The sequence below is a fragment of the Lagopus leucura genome, unplaced genomic scaffold (genome assembly GCF_019238085.1).
Source record: "Lagopus leucura isolate 7727_CA_CO unplaced genomic scaffold, USGS_WTPT01 Super-Scaffold_100030, whole genome shotgun sequence".
Classification (NCBI taxonomy): domain Eukaryota; kingdom Metazoa; phylum Chordata; class Aves; order Galliformes; family Phasianidae; genus Lagopus; species Lagopus leucura.
Genome location: NW_024962281.1, coordinates 6,126,563 through 6,147,254, shown reverse-complemented (window position 1 = coordinate 6,147,254; position 20,692 = coordinate 6,126,563). Strand labels below are relative to the sequence as shown.

The 20,692-nt window shown below is 49.9% G+C and overlaps 1 protein-coding gene across 6 annotated transcripts in view; it reads right to left on the bottom strand.

Moving 5' to 3' along the window:
* Nucleotides 1–20,692, bottom strand: part of LARP1 (La ribonucleoprotein 1, translational regulator) — a 43,774-nt gene that overhangs the window by 9,528 nt on the left and 13,554 nt on the right. For 4 of the 6 annotated variants that reach the window (XR_006180912.1, XR_006180913.1, XM_042881415.1 and 1 more), the window contains exons 2-12: nucleotides 19,920–19,946; nucleotides 7,377–7,438; nucleotides 5,794–5,859; nucleotides 4,689–4,860; nucleotides 3,817–3,948; nucleotides 3,511–3,654; nucleotides 2,554–2,716; nucleotides 2,294–2,438; nucleotides 1,953–2,127; nucleotides 1,275–1,444; nucleotides 626–985 (exon numbers count right to left, since the gene is read on the bottom strand). Coding sequence is in view for 4 of the 6 variants with exons in the window: in XM_042881415.1 (XP_042737349.1) it covers nucleotides 626–985; nucleotides 1,275–1,444; nucleotides 1,953–2,127; nucleotides 2,294–2,438; nucleotides 2,554–2,716; nucleotides 3,511–3,654; nucleotides 3,817–3,948; nucleotides 4,689–4,812 (1,413 nt within the window). In the remaining 2 variants the exon portion in view is untranslated. Of the gene's footprint in view, nucleotides 1–625; nucleotides 986–1,274; nucleotides 1,445–1,952; nucleotides 2,128–2,293; nucleotides 2,439–2,553; nucleotides 2,717–3,510; nucleotides 3,655–3,816; nucleotides 3,949–4,688; nucleotides 4,861–5,793; nucleotides 5,860–7,376; nucleotides 7,439–14,737; nucleotides 14,761–19,919; nucleotides 19,947–20,692 lie in introns of those variants that run through there. The other 2 variants (XM_042881416.1, XM_042881418.1) reach the window with 2 other exon arrangements.

Genomic DNA, 20,692 nt, shown 5'->3' with positions numbered 1-20,692 from the left:
CACAATGCTGAGCACAAGACACAGCTTCAGTCACTACAAGAGCCTGGGGCAAGTTCCTGATTGCAAGAGTCACCAACCTGGAACTCAAACTCAGAGAGGCAGGTGAGTTTCCTATAAAAAAAAGCACCAGCCTATGCAAACTGGCAGAAAAATGGAGAACAGCACAGGCCAAAAGTGTCCCAGTCATCAATGAACAGTAACTGAGGTCTCAAGAGACCATGCCATTAAGCAGTAGGCACTACAGGCAGTGCAGACAGCTAATTCCTTCAAGTCATCTGCCGCTGCCTATACACTACTGCAGTCTTGAACAGCCAAGACCCTGGCAGACAGCAGATCAGTGGACCACATTTTCCAGGTCACCTGGTTACCAGAACCTCAGTCTACTGGCTGCAGCCTTACAGCACGTTACAGAGCTGTATTGATCCCAAACATAGCACAGCATGACACTGGAAACCAGGAATCCTGAGTTCTGCAGCAAGATCAGTCCCTGCTGAGCTCTGTCCCAGTCCCGGGCCAGGAACTGCTGTACCAAACCCAAACCATCACCATGGCCAACCCACCATACCTCCCTGGGAGGAGCCATATGGCCCTTGTGAATTCTCCTCCTCAGATCAGCCTCTCTCACCTTGATCTGTGAGTACTCTGGCTCAAACTGCTCTGTCCACAGGTCTTGCTCATAGTAGTACAGCCCGTCATTGATCACCTTGGCCAACTCTGAACTCATTTTAGCCCTGGATGTGTGGTTGCCAGTCCGGTCTCCACCAGGATGCCGGCGTAGGTATGGAGGCGTCTGAGTCACGATGAGGATCTTGTTCACATCCCGATCATCAATTTCGTAATCCGAATCCTCGTCTGACCAGTCGGTGAACGTGTTCTTGCGGCCATCCATCTGCTCCATCTCCTCATCAAAAAGGAAGTCCAACTCCTCGGGTTCATCTTGGTCCTTTTGCTTCTGCTGCTGTGGGGTCTTTGACTCCTCTGGTTTCTAAGGGTAGAAGGAGCAATGGTGATGCAGCACAAAGAGCACACAGAGCACAGGCCTACTGCTGGGAGACCCAGCTCTTGCCCCGTGTTTCTTTATGACAGCCAGAAGTTGTCTGTCTGGGGAGAATTATTTATATCTCTGTCACTGAGGAGCAGCCCCAAAGTAGATGGGGGCATCACTCATGACGAACAGACCTTACGTGGTCTGAAACCTGCTGCTCACTTAGGGTTACAGCCCCTGAAAAAACAACCAGTAGGCCTCCACCCCAACAGTCTACATTGCTACATACCTTGGGCCTGGCTGGAGAGGGCCGAGGCCTCTTCTTCACTTCAATCCACGTCTCTGAATCCAGGTCGGGCAGGCTTGTGGACAGGCCCTTGGGCATTGTCTTCAGGTTACTGACTTCCTCTGTTTTTGTGGGGACTGGACTGGTGGGACGTGGGGAGCCAGGAGCAGACTCTAGAGCCAACAAGAGCCACAAATGCTTTAGTGGGAGGCTTGAGTGGTAGCATACATAAAGCACTTGATTTAGAGGAAGTTATTTTGGCAGCAGAGCTTGTGGGACACATGAGCAGGCAATGACTAAGGCAGGAACATTCCTGCTCACCAGCATATTGCCCCAGAGTGCTGAAAAAAATCTCTGGTTAAGGCTGTGATGCTGGTGGTGACCACAGAGCTTTGCAGGTGTGGGTTTCCCAGATACGTAGAGAGCCCTAAAGCAGGTGGTGATTTTGTTGCTCTGGGAGAAACTTTCCCATGACAGCCTGGTACCAGTGAGATGTTCTTCTGCATAAACTCTTACAACAGCACCAATCAGATCCTCTACTTGGCTACTCAAACTCAGGCCTACAAACCAAAAGGCAGAGCCCTGTCCTGGGGAACACTCATGACACTCAGGGGCTCAGACCTGCTGCGGCACCAAGCTGGGTCTCACAATTCCCTCCCTCCACAATCCCCAGACACTAACCTGTCTCCTTCTGGAAGCTTTGCCGGGGCACAAACTCAGGGCAGTTGATGAACTGTGAGAAGTCAGTCTGTGTGTAGTCTGCCATAGGAGGGCCAGGCAGAGCCCACTTTTCTGGCTGCTCTTTTCTTCTGATCTTCTGGTCCACAATTTCCACCACCTTGCTGTCCTTCAAAGCCTAGAACCAAGCAAAATCAGGTCAGCTCAAGGCCCTGCTTTGGCATACAGAGGGGCTCAGCTTCAGTCCTTCCTCCCTATGTGATTCAAGAGGAGGAGGGAGCAAGTCAAGGACAAGAAAACAAGAAGCCAGACAAGAGAGAAGGTTCAGCCTTCCTGGCCCTCACCTTAATGATGAGACTGATGTCAGTAGTCAGTGCCTGTACCCGGTGGAAACTGGCAATCAGGGTGATGGGAAGGAATCCATCTGAGTCCATCTTGCGACGCAGGAAGAAGTCTCGCTCCAGGTTGTCCACACTGAAGTAATATTCTCTGTGTGGACAACACATCAGTGAGAGACAGACCAGCCACCTTCCTCAGGACACCACCACCCCACCCCGTGGAAATAATCCCCCTGCTTCTGCTCTTGTGAGGCTGAACAGCTTACATCTGCCGCTTGATGTAGTCCTTGAGCAGTTCCTGGTCCACGCTATAGAGCTCGGTGCTGCTAATGTTGTCAAAGTAGTAAGTGATGTTGCTAGCATACTTCTGGGTGCGGGAGCCATCTGAGCCCTCAAACTTTCGGTATCCATACTGGTAATCGAAGTGCCCTGCAAGACACCAACAAGGGAACGTCTTGGTTAACACAGAGCCTCAAAATCTACCAGACAGCCTGTGCTGCCATGTGGGGCTGGGCACCAGCAATAACAGCTCTCCCAGCACCGCCCTTGGGGGGGGGGCCCCCCCCATGACAGCACAAAACAGGGCATTGCCAACTCATTCCTCCACCCATTTATCTCAGACTTTGCTGCAGCAGGGATCCCAGTGAAACCTTGACACACCAAGGCAAAGAGAGATCACTAACTCTCCTCCAGGGGCAATTAGATAGCCTAGGTAACGCACCAAGGTTCTGCACTGAAGTTATGCCAAGGGTCACACAGACACAGCTGTGCTGAATGCTAGTAGAAGCTCTTCCTAAAAAAGCAAAGATTCCTGTTTGGCTTTCAGTGCGACATAAAGCCAAGGCAGAATATCAGCATGCTGCAACTGCTGCACAGGAGTGTTGCAAGGGGCAGAAAACAGGTGGAAGAGCTTAGCCTGAATAACAAAGACATTCACCCTTATTAGAATACTAACAAAAATAATTTGCTGTTATTAAAATCAGCTCAGCTGGATGCCACCTCCAGAGCAGTACATAGCTCCTCACAGAGGATTTCAAATCAAGAGTCCTCTTTGGCAGCTCACGCTCCCCAGCTGGGATGACCTGCCACACTTCATTGTCTCTCTACAGCACTCTGCCCTGCCCAGTCTGCTTCAGAACTCCAGGTCACATATACATATCCCTGCACTCTGGCACGTGCCCTGTTCTCTCTTTCTGCCACAAGACAATACAAACAGCAAGTACCTCCTCTGCCCCGGCCACGGCCCCTGCCACGGCCCCTGCCTCGGCCCCGGAAGGCTCCTCGTACAGCTCCTCCCTCGCTCTTCACACTGGAGGTCTCATCATGGTCCTGCCAGGGGCGCTCATGCTTGTTGTCTGGGTGCCAGCCTGCAGCAAAGAGAGGCAGAAGGAGCATTAAAGGATGCAGGTACTTCCCAAGAGCAGGCCCACTGCCCTTGAAGCCCTTCGACTACACAAAGCATTCCCACCACGTGCCCCTGCTGCCCTGTGGTCAAGGAAGGAGAGTAGGGTCCCATTCTGAGCCCCCACCTTTCAGCTCGCCACGGTTGTTGGAGAGGTGCCTGTGCTGCTCATTTTGCCGGTTGTTCCGAGAGGCTGTTTTGTCCCGAGGCACCTCTGACTTCATGTCTATCTGCAAAGGGACCCACTTGTGTTTGTTGCCTGCAAAAGGACAGGATTTGAGTGTGACTCAGGTTCAGAGAACAGATGCTTCCATCCCACAGCCTCTTCCCTCCACACATCCCACCCAACTGTGGGGGAAGCAGTAGGGCTGACCTCTCCTCAGTTATCCCCCAGGGCCTTGCTGTCACCAAAACTCTGTAAGGGGCATAACGAGAATGCTGACAGACTCCAACTGAGACTCTTGGGCACGGAGAAGCATAATACAAAACTCCACTATGGCTTCATGCACTTGTCCTTCCTTTCCCCCCTTTCCACCCACTAAGGCTCAGGCAAAAGCAAGCCCACGCAGCAACCATAGCTGATGCAATCCACAGCCAGGAGCTCTTCTGTGTCACCACGGAGTATACTTAAGGAGGCAGATCACTGCCAGATTCCCTGGACAGACACACAGGTGCCCACACCTAGGCCCTGCTTCACATGCTTTCCTACATATTGCAAGATGCTGCTGAACAGAGCAAGGCCACTCCAGACCAGGCCCTTACAAATTCCCCAAGTGGCTATCCAAGCGCTCAGCATCTGCCTGAGCCTCTCCAGTTACCAAAATGAGACTTTGCTCTGTTGAAGCTTGCAAATACCTTTTCACTGCAGCTGTCAGCATGCTGAGACTGCAGCTGGTCCCACAGTTTTGGACACTTCCACCCAGCTTTGGGTCACAGAAAGGAAGACAGGCTGAGCCGGGGGGACTGTCCCTGCCAGGAGTCTGCCATGTCCTGCCTTACCTTTCTTCTTCTGGGCTGACTTCTGGTTGTCATCGTCACCGTTCTTCTCCTCACCAGACTCATCTGATTTGGTTTTCAGGCTCTCTTTGCCATCACTTCCATCCCCTTTCTCCTGTTCTTTCATGTCTTTCTTGATAGGCAGTTTCCGGAGGGATGGTGCTTTGTGTGGCTGCTGGAGACACGTTAGTGCAGGAAAGATGTGAGGGTCATGAGAAACTAAAGAGTTGGAGGCAGAGCCCAGCAATACTAGTGGGAGCAGGAAAAAGAGGACCTGGCCCTATGCTGGAGGCATCCCTGCTTCACGCTGCCCAGAGCTGTCTGATTCCTGGGGACAGACTTGTGTTTGACCAGGGTAAGGAGCTCCACAGATGCTGGGAAGTGCTCCAGCTAAGACACAAGTCCCAGGCACAGACATTACAAGACGAGAGGGACTGCCAAGAGTCCTGATGCTCCTGGACAGGTAGGTGTGTGGCAGGGTTCTATAAGGGACCAACTGCCACAGGAGCAAGAGGGACAGTGACCCTAGTGACCTGACAGTCAGCCAGGAGTTGGTGAAGCAGCATCCCAGAACAGAAAGGTTTCAACACCACCCATGTCTGGAGCAGAAAAGAAAGGCCATTCCCCTGTGTCTTTTCTTGCACATGTTTTCAGCTTCCCTAGAGAAAGTCTTGGCAGTTGCTCAGGTTCCTTTTAATGCACTGAGCAGCCCTGAAGACAGCAGATCTGGGAGCTGCTATACCTGCTCCACCAAGCCCAGGGCTTTAGACTAGCCTCCAGGCTCCCAGAATAGCATGCAGGGAGGGAGCCCAACATGCAGGGCAGCCCTAAAAGGCAAACCCCTGCACCCAGCATGCTATTCTTGGCTGCCCTCATGCTGGCACTCAGCACCCCCAAATGGCCTGGCTCAGCCAGAGCTTCCAGTGACACAGAGGAACAGGGAGGTCTGCAAGGGCCTGCTCATCCAAACTAGCCCCTGAAGCTGTTACCTGGGAGAAACAAAGAATGCAATTGTCTGCCAAACACACAGCCTCTCTGGGCACACTACAATGGAAGCAAATTACTGCAGCTCAGCCAGATGCAGTGTCTGAGGATTTTGTCTTCTCACCTGGACACTCTTGTGAGCTATTTCTCCAGGTGTTGGCCAATTTGTAGCATCACCGAAGTCACCAACCTTGTATACAAAAGAGAAAAGTCCCATTAGTGTGCTAACTATGAATGCCATTTTCTAGAGCACCAGTTAGAAGCCCTCCCAGCTACAATGTCACTGCCATTATCCACTGGTACACCACACAGCTGTTCCCAAGAGGCTTGGGCATGACACCCACAGCACCACTAGAGCCTTTTCTCCCCACTCTAGTAGGACCCCTGACTTAATCCTCAATAACTGCAGGTAAATTTACATCTGTCAGAGATTGTTACGAAGCTGCCAACAGCCCTGTAAGCTCCCAGCTCCCACTTAGCAGAGTGTATGGCACAAAGCTGCCTGAGGTAACTCACATAGTCCTCATCCCTTGGACAGGTAAAGAATGCAACTTTCTGCACACTTAATTCACCTAAAGCAATCACATACTATCAAAGAAGCTGCCTTGACCTACTGGTACATTACATCCAGGTTTAGTTTCATTTATGGGACCAACTGCCAGTGTTGAAAACCACAAAGCAAAAGGACCATGTAGCAATTGGTGAAGAGGAAAAAAAGTATAATAAGCAGTTATCTGGTGGTGATACTAGCTCTATTTCAGAAATCCCACTGTCACATGGGAGGATCACCAGTCTCTTCCACTCAAGAAGTGACCTGGCCAATATAATCATTATCACCTCCTCCAGCTTTCAGAGAAGACAAGGAAAGAACCCAAAAATCAGCTGCCTTGGCATACAATGAATCATGGCTCGTCACTGAATTTACAATGATCTGGGCACAGACACTCCTCCTTGTCCTTGAGGGGACTATTATTCCTAAGTTAATTTGTAGCCAAGTTGCCCATATGATCAGGACTCTGGGTTCAGGTGCCATGTTTCTCTCCCTTGGAGGCAAGTTTCCTGGGAAAGCCACTTGCAGTGTACAGCCATGCCTGTTTCACAGACAGAAGCACCTTTCACAACCAAAGCCCTGCTTCCTTGAGACGGGACAAGGAAGTCACATCAAGTTTCAAATGCATATTCAGTGGCTGCTGGGACAACACCAACAACCACATCCCTAGCCGTGCTTCAGCTGCACCCAACATCCTCAGAAATAACTGTCTCTCCATCACAGGTTGACTCCCTGGAACAGATTGCCCTGGTTCTTCCCGAGAAGTTGCTTTGTTTGAAGTCAATTACCCTTGCTCTCTGTGTACCAGTAAAGAACAGGCTGGAGAGGGAAGAAAAAAAACTTGCAGATACAAGCTTTCGACATCCAGCACTATGTTGTGAACGATCCCTTCAGGCAGGGAGGTGAACCAGGTCTCCCCCAGCCCAACTGGGCAGGAACCAGTCCCCAGAGCATGAAAATGTCAAAATGCTTAAAAGAAAAACGAGGACATTCTCCTGCACGCTCTGTGCTGACAGCCAGTTCACTACATCAATGCCTCCACCACCACATTTGCAAAGGAAGCTGTCTCCTCACCAGACCCTCAAGGCACTCACACAGCACTGACATCTGAATTAGAAGCTAGAAGCCAGTGAGGGGCACAGCAGGCACAGACTTACCTTGCTTCCCTTGCGCTGTCTCGGGTTGGCAGCCCTCACCACTTTAGCAGGAGTTGTGTTTTCTGTAAAAGGAGGAGAATAAAACTCTTAAACACAGCTGACAGTCATGGAAGCAGAAAGCAAGCCACCTCCCTATTCAGCACAGCAAGGCTACAAGGGAAAGCTGAACAGAAGAGAGCCAGCTTTGGACCAGAGTTTCACAGAGGCCTACCAAGATTACGTGGAGGTGCACTGAACACAGAGCTCTACTGCAGCACTGTGTGCAGATACGGGGTGAAGCCACATAATTAAACCTGCCACTCCAGATTAATACAGGTGACTGATGCTCCGAGAAGATGGGTCCTGAACTCTGCCCCTCTGCAGGAAGGCACTCCCGCACCTAGCTCAGCCCTCCCCTCTTGGCCTTGCCAGTCAAGGAGGAAGGGTGGTAAAGAGTTCAGCTTGTTCCATGAGGCACCATACAGAACTCAATCTGCTGTTACTCACAGCAAAACAAACATGCCCTTGAAGAGGCGAGGCAGCTCTCCATGCCGACACAGCTGGCTCCACACAGCAGAGGGCTGTGGACGTGTACCCACGTGGCCCAGCCCACAGCACATGGACACCGCTCATGTCGTGCCTTGCTTTGATCTCTGGTGCATCCCAGCACGGGGCAGCAAGTTCACAAGAAGGAACACACAGAGACGGAGTCAGATCTAGGAAGGGCTTAAACCCCACTGCAGCCAAGAGTATTTAAATAACTGAGTGCCTCTGGGGTAATTTAAGGTTCAATACCCTGAGCCCTGCCTGGAAAAAGAGCTGTCAAAACTGACCCTGCCAGAACAGCAACGTGGGGTCAAGCTGCTGCACCAGTCCCAAGGAAGTTGGAACAAGTTTCAACCTCTGCAGCCTTGCAGGACTTTGGTGCAGGTCTTAACACCTGTCTTGCAGGGCATGCTGGCTGCTGTAGGCTCTGCACTACAGCAGAGCCCACTGCTGTGCACTGCCAAACAGCCACGCTGGGCTCACCACTGAGGCAGCCCCTCCAGCATCAACTCCACTAAATTTGTTGGAAACAAAACCTTCCTCACTGGGGTAGGGAGGAAAGTGAAGAGAAGAGGCCCAAGGAATTGCAGGGCCTATCTGGGGACACCCCGGGAAACACCATGAATAGCCTACTTAACTCCATTCAAAGTTGGCTTTGATCTGCTGCAGAAGACAGGTTGACTTTGCCTAGATGATCAAAACCGGTATCCTTCCTTGCCTCAAAACTTATGATTCATCCTGCTGGCCCAGCCTTGCTCAGAGCTGGAGACTTTGAAGTGTCAATAAAGCAGAGCCAGACATGGCAGAATGGAGCCATCTGCACTCCCCCACCCCAGCTCCCTTTCATAAGGCTCCCACAGGGGGATTTCACCCCAGGGACAGCCCAAGCTCTCCGCCATGCCCCCAAACCTTTCCCCTTTTCTACCAGGAGTTTCTCAGCCTGCCTGCACTGCTTCAACCACCAAACAGTGGCAATCCCACATGTGTCTCATTCATTCCACGTGCATCTCATTGAGAATCCTGGCTCCACAGCACAAAGCTTGCCACAAGGCTTTTAAACTTCCCTTCCTTAAAACAGCGTAGGAAGAAAGAACGCTTTCAAAACAGTCCCTAAAAATCTTCCACTCAACACCCACAGGTGTCACCAACTAAATATAGCTTCCAAATGTACAAAGTGCTACAGCATAAGCCTGCCGCCAGCCCGGTTTACACAGGTAGGGAGCACCAGCCTGCTCTGACAGCACCAACATACCTGGCACTACTGAAAAAAATCATAACTGAGCTCACTTGGCAGCCTGGCTGCGCACAGATCACTTGGCTGGAGCAGAGCAGGGCTCCTGGTCCCAGCGCACAGGCCCCAGCCGTTTGCCTGCTCCCACCTTGCTGCAGCCCAGAGGTGACGATGATGGCATCCTGCTGTTTTCTACAGCTGCTCTCCAAGCATCAGAGGATTTTGTGCACTTTTGGGAGAGGGTAAATAAAGGTAGGCTCTCTGCACCTCCCCAGGAAACAGGAGGGCAGTGCAGGGGTGCCAGCAGAGGATTGGGTGCTGCAGCTTCTGTCATCTTTACGGATGAAGGAGTAGATGATTTAAAACAAGTTCTGCTAGTTTCCTTATTGGCAAGATAGGAACAGGGATGCCTTATCTAGCCAAGGTGCTGAGAAGACTAATTAGCATTTGCAGAGCGCAAGGGAAGACAAAACACACCCGGTAGAGCACTGCAGCAGCACAGGCACTGCAGCCTGGCGGGAGATCGATCCTGGGCACACAGCCAGCCCAGCACACAGCAAAGGCTGCGGCTGCTCCTGCCAGTGTGGAGAGCTGCGACCCATCGAGAGCTTTGATGGAGATGAGGGCTGCCCAAATGAAGGCAGGAGAACAAGGGGGTGGGAGAGTGCAAGCAGACAGACACACCATCTGCAGAGCCACATGTGCTCGGCCTCCTCCAGGGTGAGTCAACCTAACCCTGGACCTCACCTCCAATCCAACACATTTGCTACAGTGACGCTCCTTTACATCACATTAAAAATTGCTCTCCATGTTCCCTTGCAGAGACTCTAGCAAACAAAAAATCCAACGCACCCAGAGCACATTGAAGCTAACCCTTGTGGTCAGGTTTCAAATGGAAACCTTCACACAAGGACAACACCACAGCTTGCAGCACTCAGCAGAAAAGGCCCCCTGTCAAACAACACTGAGACAAAACTCTGCTGCTCTCCACTACAGTATCAGTTTGATGAATGGGGAACAGCGGGGTGCATCTCACCCATGTGCAGGCACCCAGGACAAGGAGTGCTAATGAGGGATACTAGCTACCGCCCTGCTGGATCGCTGAGCAACGAAGAGCTGCTGACAGCTATCTATCACAGAAGTCACAACACTCTCTGGGTGTTATAAGAGGAAAAAAAAAACAAACAAAAACAAAATAAGAAAACTACGGTAACTTTTCTTGTTGTTCTTGTTGTTGGTTTTTTTTTTTGTTGTTGTTTTTTTTTGTTTTTTTTCCAAAAGGCCTTTCCATTTTGGTTCTTGGGGACATGTAAAGCGTGAGTGGAGCATCCCTGCAGGGCCGTGCTCTGTCCCCATGCAGCACAGCAATGGTGCCAAGGAGCACAGGTGGCAGGGTATCAAAGATACTGAGGGAGAATGAGGAGTGATGTAGCAGCCCTGCCATGTGTCCTGCAGGCACCAACAGACTGCCCTGAAGGCCAGGCTGGGGGCACCCCAGTCCCATGGAGGTGGCAGCACAGCAGCTTCTTGCTGAGCTGGGCAGAGCAGGGGGACTGAGTATAAACACTGGCTTTGCTGAAAACTAACTGAGCACCCAAGGGAACAAAGCAAACCACCCTCCCTCACCACTCCACAGGCCATGCAGAGTCTGCAGGCTTTAGCTTTTTGATGTAAATACTACCAAGAGATTGTTCTGTTTCACAAATCTCATTTTGCACTTATTTGGTGGCAGTAAAAAACATTCAGTTGCATCAGTACTGCTTGAAAACCCAAACCAGGCTCCCGTGTGCTATGGAATGCCCAGGACAGCAGCAGGGGCAGCCAGTCTGTTAGCTGTGCAAGACTGGTAAGGGGACAGAGGCCAGCGAAGGAAGCAGTGGTTTGCCTGAGATCTGAGAGCAGATACTAACACTGCCAGGAATTGAAAGTTTTGATCCCAAACACTACCTGCAGCCTTCTGCCTTCTTTCTGCTCATTCTCATCCCAGCAGTATGACTTCAACAGGAGCACTGGGGTCTTAATGGTATTGCTGCCAAAGTCCTCCCAAGGCCAAAGAGTTTTCTGTTTTTTAACACTGTCTGTAGCACCTGATGAACACTGTAACTGGTAGGGCTGTGAGAACGCTTGTCTTTTCCTTTCAGACCACAGCTGCTACAGTAAGCAGTCCTTTCTGCAGGCATTAGGTCAAGAAGGGGGCAACCAGTTGAGCAAAGACCTCGTATGTGGAAGCACAACAGCCACTGCACAATGAGCAGGGAGCAGCACAACAGCAGCTCTGCAGCCACATGTGCTCCCCAGTGAGGGACTGTTGTGCATGGCCAGAGACATATTTACTGCCTTATCTGGGGAAATCAAACCCTACACCAGCAAAATCAGCTCCCTGCTGATTGTAATGGATTTTTAGAGAACACAGATGAGAGGCTGAAAAAAATCTGCAGGGCTGGGGCGGGACAAGGGATTATGCAGAAGAAATATCTGCTTCTCTAGCAAGAAAGCTGCAGTGCCTGCTGCTGGCACACCACTCAGGTGCAGCATGGACACTACAGTTGGGACAGCCTCTGGAAGGACAGCCAATGCTTGCAACTCCCAGCAGGAATTTGGAGTCCTTCAGGGCTCTGCATGTGCTCCAGCCCTAAAACAGCACACATCCCTCCTTTGCCTGGGATCCAAGTCAACAGAAGGAAGCAGTTCTGCTCCTGAGCCCTGCTAGTCCACAGCCTGGCATCTAGGCAAAACTGCTGATGAAGGTGGTTTTTCAGCCAAGGGCTTGGACTTTGTGCTGGAGAGACAGAGGCTCTGTGCTGCAAATCCTGCTGGGGCAGGAGACAAGCTGGAAGCCACAGATTCCCCAGAGCACCGGATGATCAGCCCACATGCCTCATGGTCTAACAGGATCCATGTAACTATTTTGCAGGGATGAGTCTCCAGACTGTTCTCCCTCCTCCCCATGTTATGCAGGATGCTGCTGTGCATACCAGCCAGGTACTGCAGCCCATCCCTTTCCTTATGAGACAGCAGCTCTGGCAGTGCTGCTCAGAGGTCTTCAGGTGAGCAGCTGAAGAGAGCAGTTTGAGCAAGGGGAGCTGAGCACTAAATGTGTCTGAGCAACTTGCAAAGGAGAGAAGAAACTCCTAGACTGCTAACACTGGGAGGAGAAGACACTGCTTTATCCTCCTGAGAAACCAAGAGACGACTACTTGATCACACTATTTTTGTATAAAGACTCATTTTCAAGACACAGAAAGTCAGCAGGAGTACCAGCAGCTTCCCCCAGAGGTAGTTTCCTCCTTTAGTTTTCAGAGCACGGGGAGAATCCCTTTGGGGTGCAATACATAGGACACACAGGACAGACCTATGAGCACAGCACTGACCTGCAGAGCAGTTTCAACAGGGCAACAAACCAGGGCCAATCTGTATAGGCTCCACCACAGCTGTGATCACAAGAACTGGCTTATGATTCCAGAGAAGAGCTGGGAAGCCAAGCAGAAACAGCTGTACACAGGCTTACTACAGTGTGTTCCCACCACGACAGCATGGAAACATAAAGCATGAACTCAAAAAAGACTTCAACTAGGTCCCAAGCAAGCCCTTTTTCCAAGGCAAGCTGATCCACCCAGTGGTAGGGGCAAGGTAGTGATTTGGGTGAGCTGGAGATATGTGCCTACCTGAGGATTCTTCAGTGTTTTGGAAGAGGTGACACCAGAATACACTCGTGGCACTAACCAGCTGACATCTCCAGCTCCTGGGACTGCAGGAACAACCTGAGCCAGCTGCCCAGGCCCTGCTGCCTGGAGCACACAGTCTCCCAAATTCCAGCTGGCAGCACAGCACCTGGCCCTGACCACAGAGGAATACTTTTGACACCTCTGCAATGCTAGAATTTTCTTGCAGGCATGAGAAAAACTGTTGTAGAACGGGCAACCAGAGGAGCAAGCAAAAGATCTTCAGCTGCAGAGCAGAGCAGGATCCGACACAGCATGTGGGCAGTTCATTCAGCATGCAAGACAAACTACAGGCTCCATGGCTCAAAGCCTTCCAAGGAATTTTCTGCAACTCCTCAGCAGACAGCTCGACCTTACAAGCCCTACTCTAACAGCAAAGGAAGCAAGGAGCTGCCTACACTTCTATGCAATCTAAGCTCTGCGATGCCTGCAAAGATCACTTGCTAAAAATAACTTCAAAAAGGGCATCTGACAGCTCTGCAAAGAGCATGGAAACACTCCTCCCGCCTGGGTGTCCTAAAGCAAGATCTGGGATGGGAGAACAGGAGTTTGCCCTGGGAAAAGGCAAGACACTGAGGGTACAGGCAGCTGTAGGCAGTGTGATGGAGCCGGGGCCTTGAGCAAGCAGTGCAAACACCTGGGTTGTGTTCCCAGCTCAGCCGCCTTCCAGCTCGAGACAAAATCCTTCAACTTGCAGCCAAGCTACCATGAGGAAAAAGCAGGTAAAGAAACACCAACAAGCATTTATAGCATTAACAGCATCAGTGAGGGCACCACAGAGACTTCCTGGCATAGATGACAATTAGAGGTAGCAAATGAACTATCTGAAGGGCAAGTGACATCTTTCCTCCTACTTTTCAAGCAACATCCTCCCCTGAAGATAATTTCTAGAAAACTTTCAACACAGATGATACACACACACACACGCACTCACACGCACTCACAGTGTGTGGGACATCAGGCTCACACAGAAGGGGATGACAAGAACTCCCCCCGTTCTGGAAGGAAAACCAACTTCTCCCATAGAATCTAAAGCAAAAGTTTTTGCTGGGACAGTTGATGGCTCCTAGACCACAGGAGCCACCTCAGTGGGGATGTGGTTAAGCGTGCACAGTTGAGAAGACCCGAGCACTGTCACAGCCAGGAAGCTGGGCTGGCTCTGTCCCCAGCAGTCCCAGGCCACCTCACAGTCACCAGGGAAGGACAGCTGTGCCCACACTGCAGCATCACTTCAGCCTTAGCCCAGCTTTCGCGGTGCACACAAATCTCTGGCCAGCATAGCCAGACTGAGCCAGCAATTCCCCTGTCATCACTCAGGAGAGCAATGCCAACCACTCTAATGCCGCCAAAAACATCTGCAAACACTCTCTGGCAGATTAAAGAGTTAACAGAGAGGGCTAGAAAAGCTAGCATGCTCACAGCTCCCAGGCATCAAGAAGGCACGGCGGTCCCAAACCTGTGGATGTCGATCAGGAACAAGCTGTGGTTGCAGATACTGAGCCCTGAGAAAAGGTGCAAGTTGCTTCAGCTGCTGCTCAGGGCAACGAGGCAAAGCAAGGACACCTCCATGCCAGAGAGAGAACACCAGGGGAAAATAACTTCTGCTTGCAGCCTGGGCAGTCCATGCTCAGTACTAAAGCAAAACTGCAAGGGCCTGGAGAGAATTCCAGTAGGCAGATGAGCCAAGTCATGGAGTCTGAGGGTCAGGCTCTCCTCCAAGCTGGCTCCAAGACCAGCTGATAGTTCATGACCTGAAAATCAGCAGCAAGGCAAAGGGAGGAGCAACACGATCAGGAAGTACAGGACGGCAAGGACAGACGCACAGGACAAAACAGGACTCACAGCTCCTTGTAGAAACGCAGAAGAAAAACCAACTCACTCACCTTTGGGGGCTACTGACTTGCAAATTAAAGGAGGTGTCCTACACTCCTACCAGGACTGGCCTCCACCCTCCAGGACAGACCTGCAGCAGTTTCCTTCACTCCTGCTTACCTCTGCAGACCGCTCTGCCTGTTCTGCCTGGCTCTAATGAAAAGCCAGTTAACAGTTAATTATTACCCATTGAGACACACGATCCCCTACACTGACTGACTGTCGTCCAGGAGGGATAAGACAGTCACGTGATGCAAAAATCCCAGCCTTATGAAAGCACAGGCAACTATATTTAGTTTGAAAAACGATGACCTAGTGGGACTGCCCCTTCCTGTGCCCGGCCCCTTTGAGGAGCAGATCTCTGATGTGCACAGGAAGCTCAGCATTGAACCAAGCTACAGGGTTGAGACCAGGACACTCAGCACACAAGTGACGCATGGTGTGTGTGCACATGCACTGGTCATCCCATGGGATGTCCTGGAGCACAGCACAGGCTGGGGAAACCTTCCTTCCCTCCTCATCCTTGGTGTTGCAGGTCACCTTGCCAGCAACAAAAGCTGATAAGCACCAAAAGCAACAAACAGGACCCAGCCCAAGGCCCTGGACTTTATCTTGGAAGCAGCAGGTATGCTGGGAACTTCACTGGTGTGACTAGTACAGGGGTGGCACTCAGCAGAAAGGCACCAGTTGCTGGTGTCTCACCCAGGGCTGGCAGTAGAGAGTGGGGCTCCACTGCCAAATTCAGTCCTGGATAACAGGAGGGAGGTGACGCTCAGATCTGGTGATGGCAGGCCCAGGGCTGGGATCAGCCCTGCTCCTCTTCCTGTAGTGTAGCTCAGCCAAGGAAGCAGACGGGACTGTACTGAGAACAGAAAGGGAGCAGAAGCAGCTGTGCAGACGTCATGCATGTGTTGTCACCACAGAGAGGGCCCCAGAAAAAAGGTGTGTGGTGACAAAAGCCCAGTCCTGCACGAGCATCATCTGCTCCCCCCTCCCACCTCAGTGGAAGAGCTTCAAAAGAAACAGCCTGAGGACCAGACATCATTAATCTCTTGTCACTGGCAGAGGGGTTTTCTCTGCCTGCATCCCGCTGCAGCCGATGAGACAGCACAACCAGCGGAGCCTGCAGCACAGTAGGGAGAGGTCATTGTGTCGCAGCCAAGCCCAAGGCTGTGCACAGATGCAATCCCTTTAATGGCCGTCAGCCTCTTCTGCAGCTGCAACTGGGGACTTGGAAGCTGACAAAAACCCTTCTACAGAAGCATCTGGTACTTCTCACTGTAAATATTTAACAATGAACAGACAGGAATCGAGAGCCAAGCGCAGCCGTGAGCCCCTTCAGCTCCGTGCCTCCCACTTGCCAGGAGGGCAATGCACACTTCCCACAGCAGGCACCAGCACAGGGAGTGAGAGGTCACACAAGGAAAAGGTGTAAACTCAACACAAGCACGCACACCTCTGGAGAAGCTGTCATCTCAAAGAGGAGAACCAGAGACTCAATTTCTAGAAAGGAATTGTGAGGGAATTCAAATAACATAGCCAATTCTTCCCTGATGATTCCTGATGTCAGGGTATATTCTCCTAGCACAGGAAAAAAACATCTTCACAAGCCCTATATCTCAAGTTTGTGGCAGCGAAATTCAAGATTTTTCTTAATAGTGAAATAACACATACTGCCAACTTCCTTCCAGAGCACACAAACATGCAGATCCTGCTATACCAAGCATGCTTACCCAGCCAGGCAGGTGGTTGCTTCCCCTTTCTCAATACACAACACAGAAGCATTAAAAAGACCCTAATCAGAGTGAGCCTTCCCAAAAGAAGCCACAGACAGAAGGAAGTGCAAAACAGCATCATCTCTCCTAATTTAAAGACACACCTCCTCCCCTTTTCTTTATAAAAGACTAAAAACTGGAAACTGCTTCTGTACAGTGTGAGCATCACCCACATCTCTTTATGAAAGAGCTTCAAGCGTACAATTCAAAGCAGCAATTTGTAACTCAAAAAAGGTATCTCAGTCACTGCTGACAGTTTTCCAATGATCAACTCAGGATGAAGAATAAAAAAAAAAAAAGGAAAAAAAAAAATCAGGAACAGCATGACCAATACAAAGAGCATCGTTTGCTGCTGTATGAAAAACCAGTGCATCCACAACTGAGCCCTGCAGTCAGGTCTGGTCTCTGCATCCCAACAAGAACACAGCAGTTAGAGACATATGGAGAAATATCAGTCAGATGGACCAGGGGCAGCCCTCTCAGAGGTCTGACCAAAAAGGCTGGGGTCCTCCACTACTAAGAGAGATGGGCTGACAGTGGTGCATGATATCGGGATGGCACTGCCTGACACACTGAAATCAGGAGTGCTGCATGAAACTGGTAGGAGATTCACTGAAAACAAGTGAAGTACTTCAAGCAGCAGACAACAAACTTCAGCAAGCCCTGTGAGGCAGACAGGATGGGCAGTCTTGCAGAGGATTCACAGCTGACATATCCACAGAGGTCCCAGTGGTGACATCCCCGCTGTCCTTATCCAACAGCAGGGGTGGGGAGAAGGAAAAAGCCTTTCCTTCTGCTCTATCAACATACAAATGAGCCCAGCACACATTTTTGAAGGATGTTGAGGTCTCTCAGGTTTTCTCCTGAAGTCCAGATCACAAGGTTTGCAGTGGCTTCTGAAAAGCAGCCTACATCTGAAGTACAGTCGCCCAAAGTGAGCAAGGAGAGGACTGAGACCCATCGTACCAGACATGGGTAAATCAGAAGTCTCCTGGACAGAGCAGTTTTATTTCCAAAGACTGTTAACCAAGCAGGATGCAAGCACTGCCTCCCTTCCACCTTCATGGCACCAGCACACGACACCCCACTGTGGGCAGAACGCCTCCAGCACCCCATACCAACAAGCAGGTGCATGCTCTGGGGCATGCCACAGCAGCTGTGCCTACAAAATGGCTGGTGCTTTGGCTCAGGCTCCTCACCTGACTAAGTCCCAGCTCTGTTGCCACAACTCAGCATTCTCAGTCACTGTGCCAAATACTTCCTTGGGCAAAAGGACAACTGACTTTTCATCAAGAAGGGAAACTGGCTATAAAGACCCATCTGGCCTCGTAAGATTAACCTTATAGAATAGGCACTGACATAGATTATTGGAGTCTGGGTGATTTGCAACAATAGAGTGTAGCAAATTGACTCATTAGCAAAGGAAAGGAGGTGAGGAAGTCAAAACCAACAGCTTCAGAAGCGCAGAGCTGCTGGATGCTAGAAGCACCCTGCTGGCAGTGCTTCTCTGCCCTTGCCTGCCACATCCACACTGTGCTGTGCGCAGGGGGTATCAAGCCTTCTGAGTGAGCTTTGGTGTATAAGGAAGAAAAAGCACAGTTTGAAGGCTTTTCTGGAGAAGGCATGAGAAAACACGAAGTACAGTGTCAAGAGGCTGCTATCATTAAAAGGAACCATGTTTAAGCTTTCATACTTAAAAATACAGAACTGCAAAAAATCCCCCAACCCTGTGGGCAATGTTTTCTGCAACACCCCTGACATGTAACATGCTTACTGAAGCACACGCTATCATCTGTTGCAGATGCACTCTTATGCCCCACCCCAGAGCCAGCTGTGAAGGTCCACAACCAGCTGGAGCACAGAGGATGGAGTGGTGCCAACCAGAGGACATCTCTGCATCTGCAGCACAGGCAGACAAAACACACCATCCAATGAAGGCAGACATTCAGTGGGGCAGAGGAGCTTCTTACAAGAAAAAGGAAGAAGAAAATCCCTCAAAGTCACAGAATTTTTTCTGTGCAGTCGTTACTCCATCCTGGCTTCAGGCAGGCTGTACTCACTACACACGAATACACCTCTGCTCCTCCAAAACCAGCTTTAATACTCCACTTTCATGCATGTTATGAACGCAATAAAAAAAATGTGAAAGGCTTACAAATGGTTGGGTTACTTTTGTAAAACCTAGAGAAGCAACTTCTGCAACACTAGGGGAATATCTGGCTGTATATCATGTTAGCTGGCTAGAGCTTCAGAAACAAATATACATACACAACTTCCAACTGCCTGCTCAATTCGTGAAGCCAAATTACTGTCTCCAATGTCACACCATACCTCTTAAAAAATAGTGATTTACTTTTTACTGAAACCAGCTTTAAGATAATTGAGCTGATTTTCATGCTTCCAAATCTCAATCATGCAATGCTTCACAATCAGCAGCAATTTACCCTCACACCATTGTTGCAAACTGGGGAAATGCAATCCTATTGCAAAGCCAAAAAATGCAGACAGGAGGTGGACACAGCAACGTGACCAAGGCTGCCCAAGGCCACATCAAGTACAGCCCCATACTGCCAGTGCCTTCGCTACAAGTCTCCAAAAGGCACTCTAGCTCCTGGGATAACAGGATATTCCTGAGCACTCTTGGTATCACGGAGTGAAACATAAGCCCCTCCTTCAACATGAGCTCTCCAACAGTGTCAACCTGGATGAAGAGCCCGTGACAGTCTGGGAAAAGCAAGAATTAAGGTGACTGATGCCTGCTTTAAAAAGGTACTGGAGTCAGGCCCCCAACTGAGCACAGCCTCCCTTTTCAGCTGATGAGCCCAAGCCTTTTATGCAGGGTCCATCTTTACGAGGCTCTATGCAGTCTGGGGTTCAAGAAGTAAACCATGGTCTAGCATTGACAGCAAACAGGTGCAAAGGGCACCACAGTCCTTAACAGAGATACACAGTAACAACACACATACTAAATTACCAAGGGGAAATTTGGATTTTTTAAAGTATTGCAAATTCAAGTATACACCTTCAGGTGTGTGGGCACATCAAGATGTTTGATAACTAACATAAACACTAACAGCAAAATTCTAAGCTAGGTTTGCATCTTGAGACATCAGTTACACAGAATTAAACCCTGTAAGTTCCAAGACTCTTCAACTATGGAATACCAAATCCTCCATGCTACATTGTTTTGGGATGAAAGCAACCTTCCACCAGTTGTGATTACCATTACAGGAAAGCACAAATGTGCCTGCTATACAGGACTGACTGTCATAGGGGAACAATAACAAAATATTAAACAATTTTTTTTTAGATGTCTGCACCAATCTTCTAAATTTGGTTAGTGCTGACTCTGCAAAAAGAGAAGTGCAGGAAAGACATGGAGGAGTGAGGTGTGAAGAACTCTTTAATTAATACATACCAGACTGGCCATCAGCTGGAAATATATCTGCAAAAGAAGAAAGAAAAAAATTAGTATTAGTTGCAGCTGGAGGGCAAATTATATTTAAAAAGTTCCTCCCCTCTTGATTTGTTTGCTTTAGCTAAACAGAGCAAGTATTTTCCTAGTATCCCAAGTTAAATATCAATCTAGCTGGGAACCCACCCCAATTCAACCACTTGTTGCAAGAAAGATTTTGAAGGAGTTAGTGCTTAAATACTTGAATGCATTGCTCTCATTAATAACCTTCTACACAGGCTTCTGACAGACAGCAGTGAAGAACAAAACGACTGCAAAATGTACAAAGTCCCCATCCACGAGCTAGTTGTGCCAACAACTCCACGCTCCCCCTGAGCAGGGTCACCAAATGAAGACCTGTGCAGAGCATCTAACACAGTGTCCAGCCAGGGGAAAGCAGGGGAAGCCAAGCCAAAAAATAATAATAATAATAATAATAATAATCAAATGAGCTTTTTCTGATGGTTCCATTCTTTGGAGAATGGGATACACAGCAGACTATGAATGGAAAAACCCTGTTGATAAATGCTTCCTAAGATGCTATGGAAACAGTGTATTTTAGAGAGTAATATGCTACATTTTCTTCGAGGAACTTGGAAGAATAGGGGGAAGGGAGGCTACCAGCAAGCCAAGGTCCTTCTAGGACAGGGGCAGGCCCCTGGCACCACCTTATCGGCTGCCCAAAGCACACATTCAGTTGGAAAGTCACAGAAGTTGCAGCACCAACTACCCTTGGC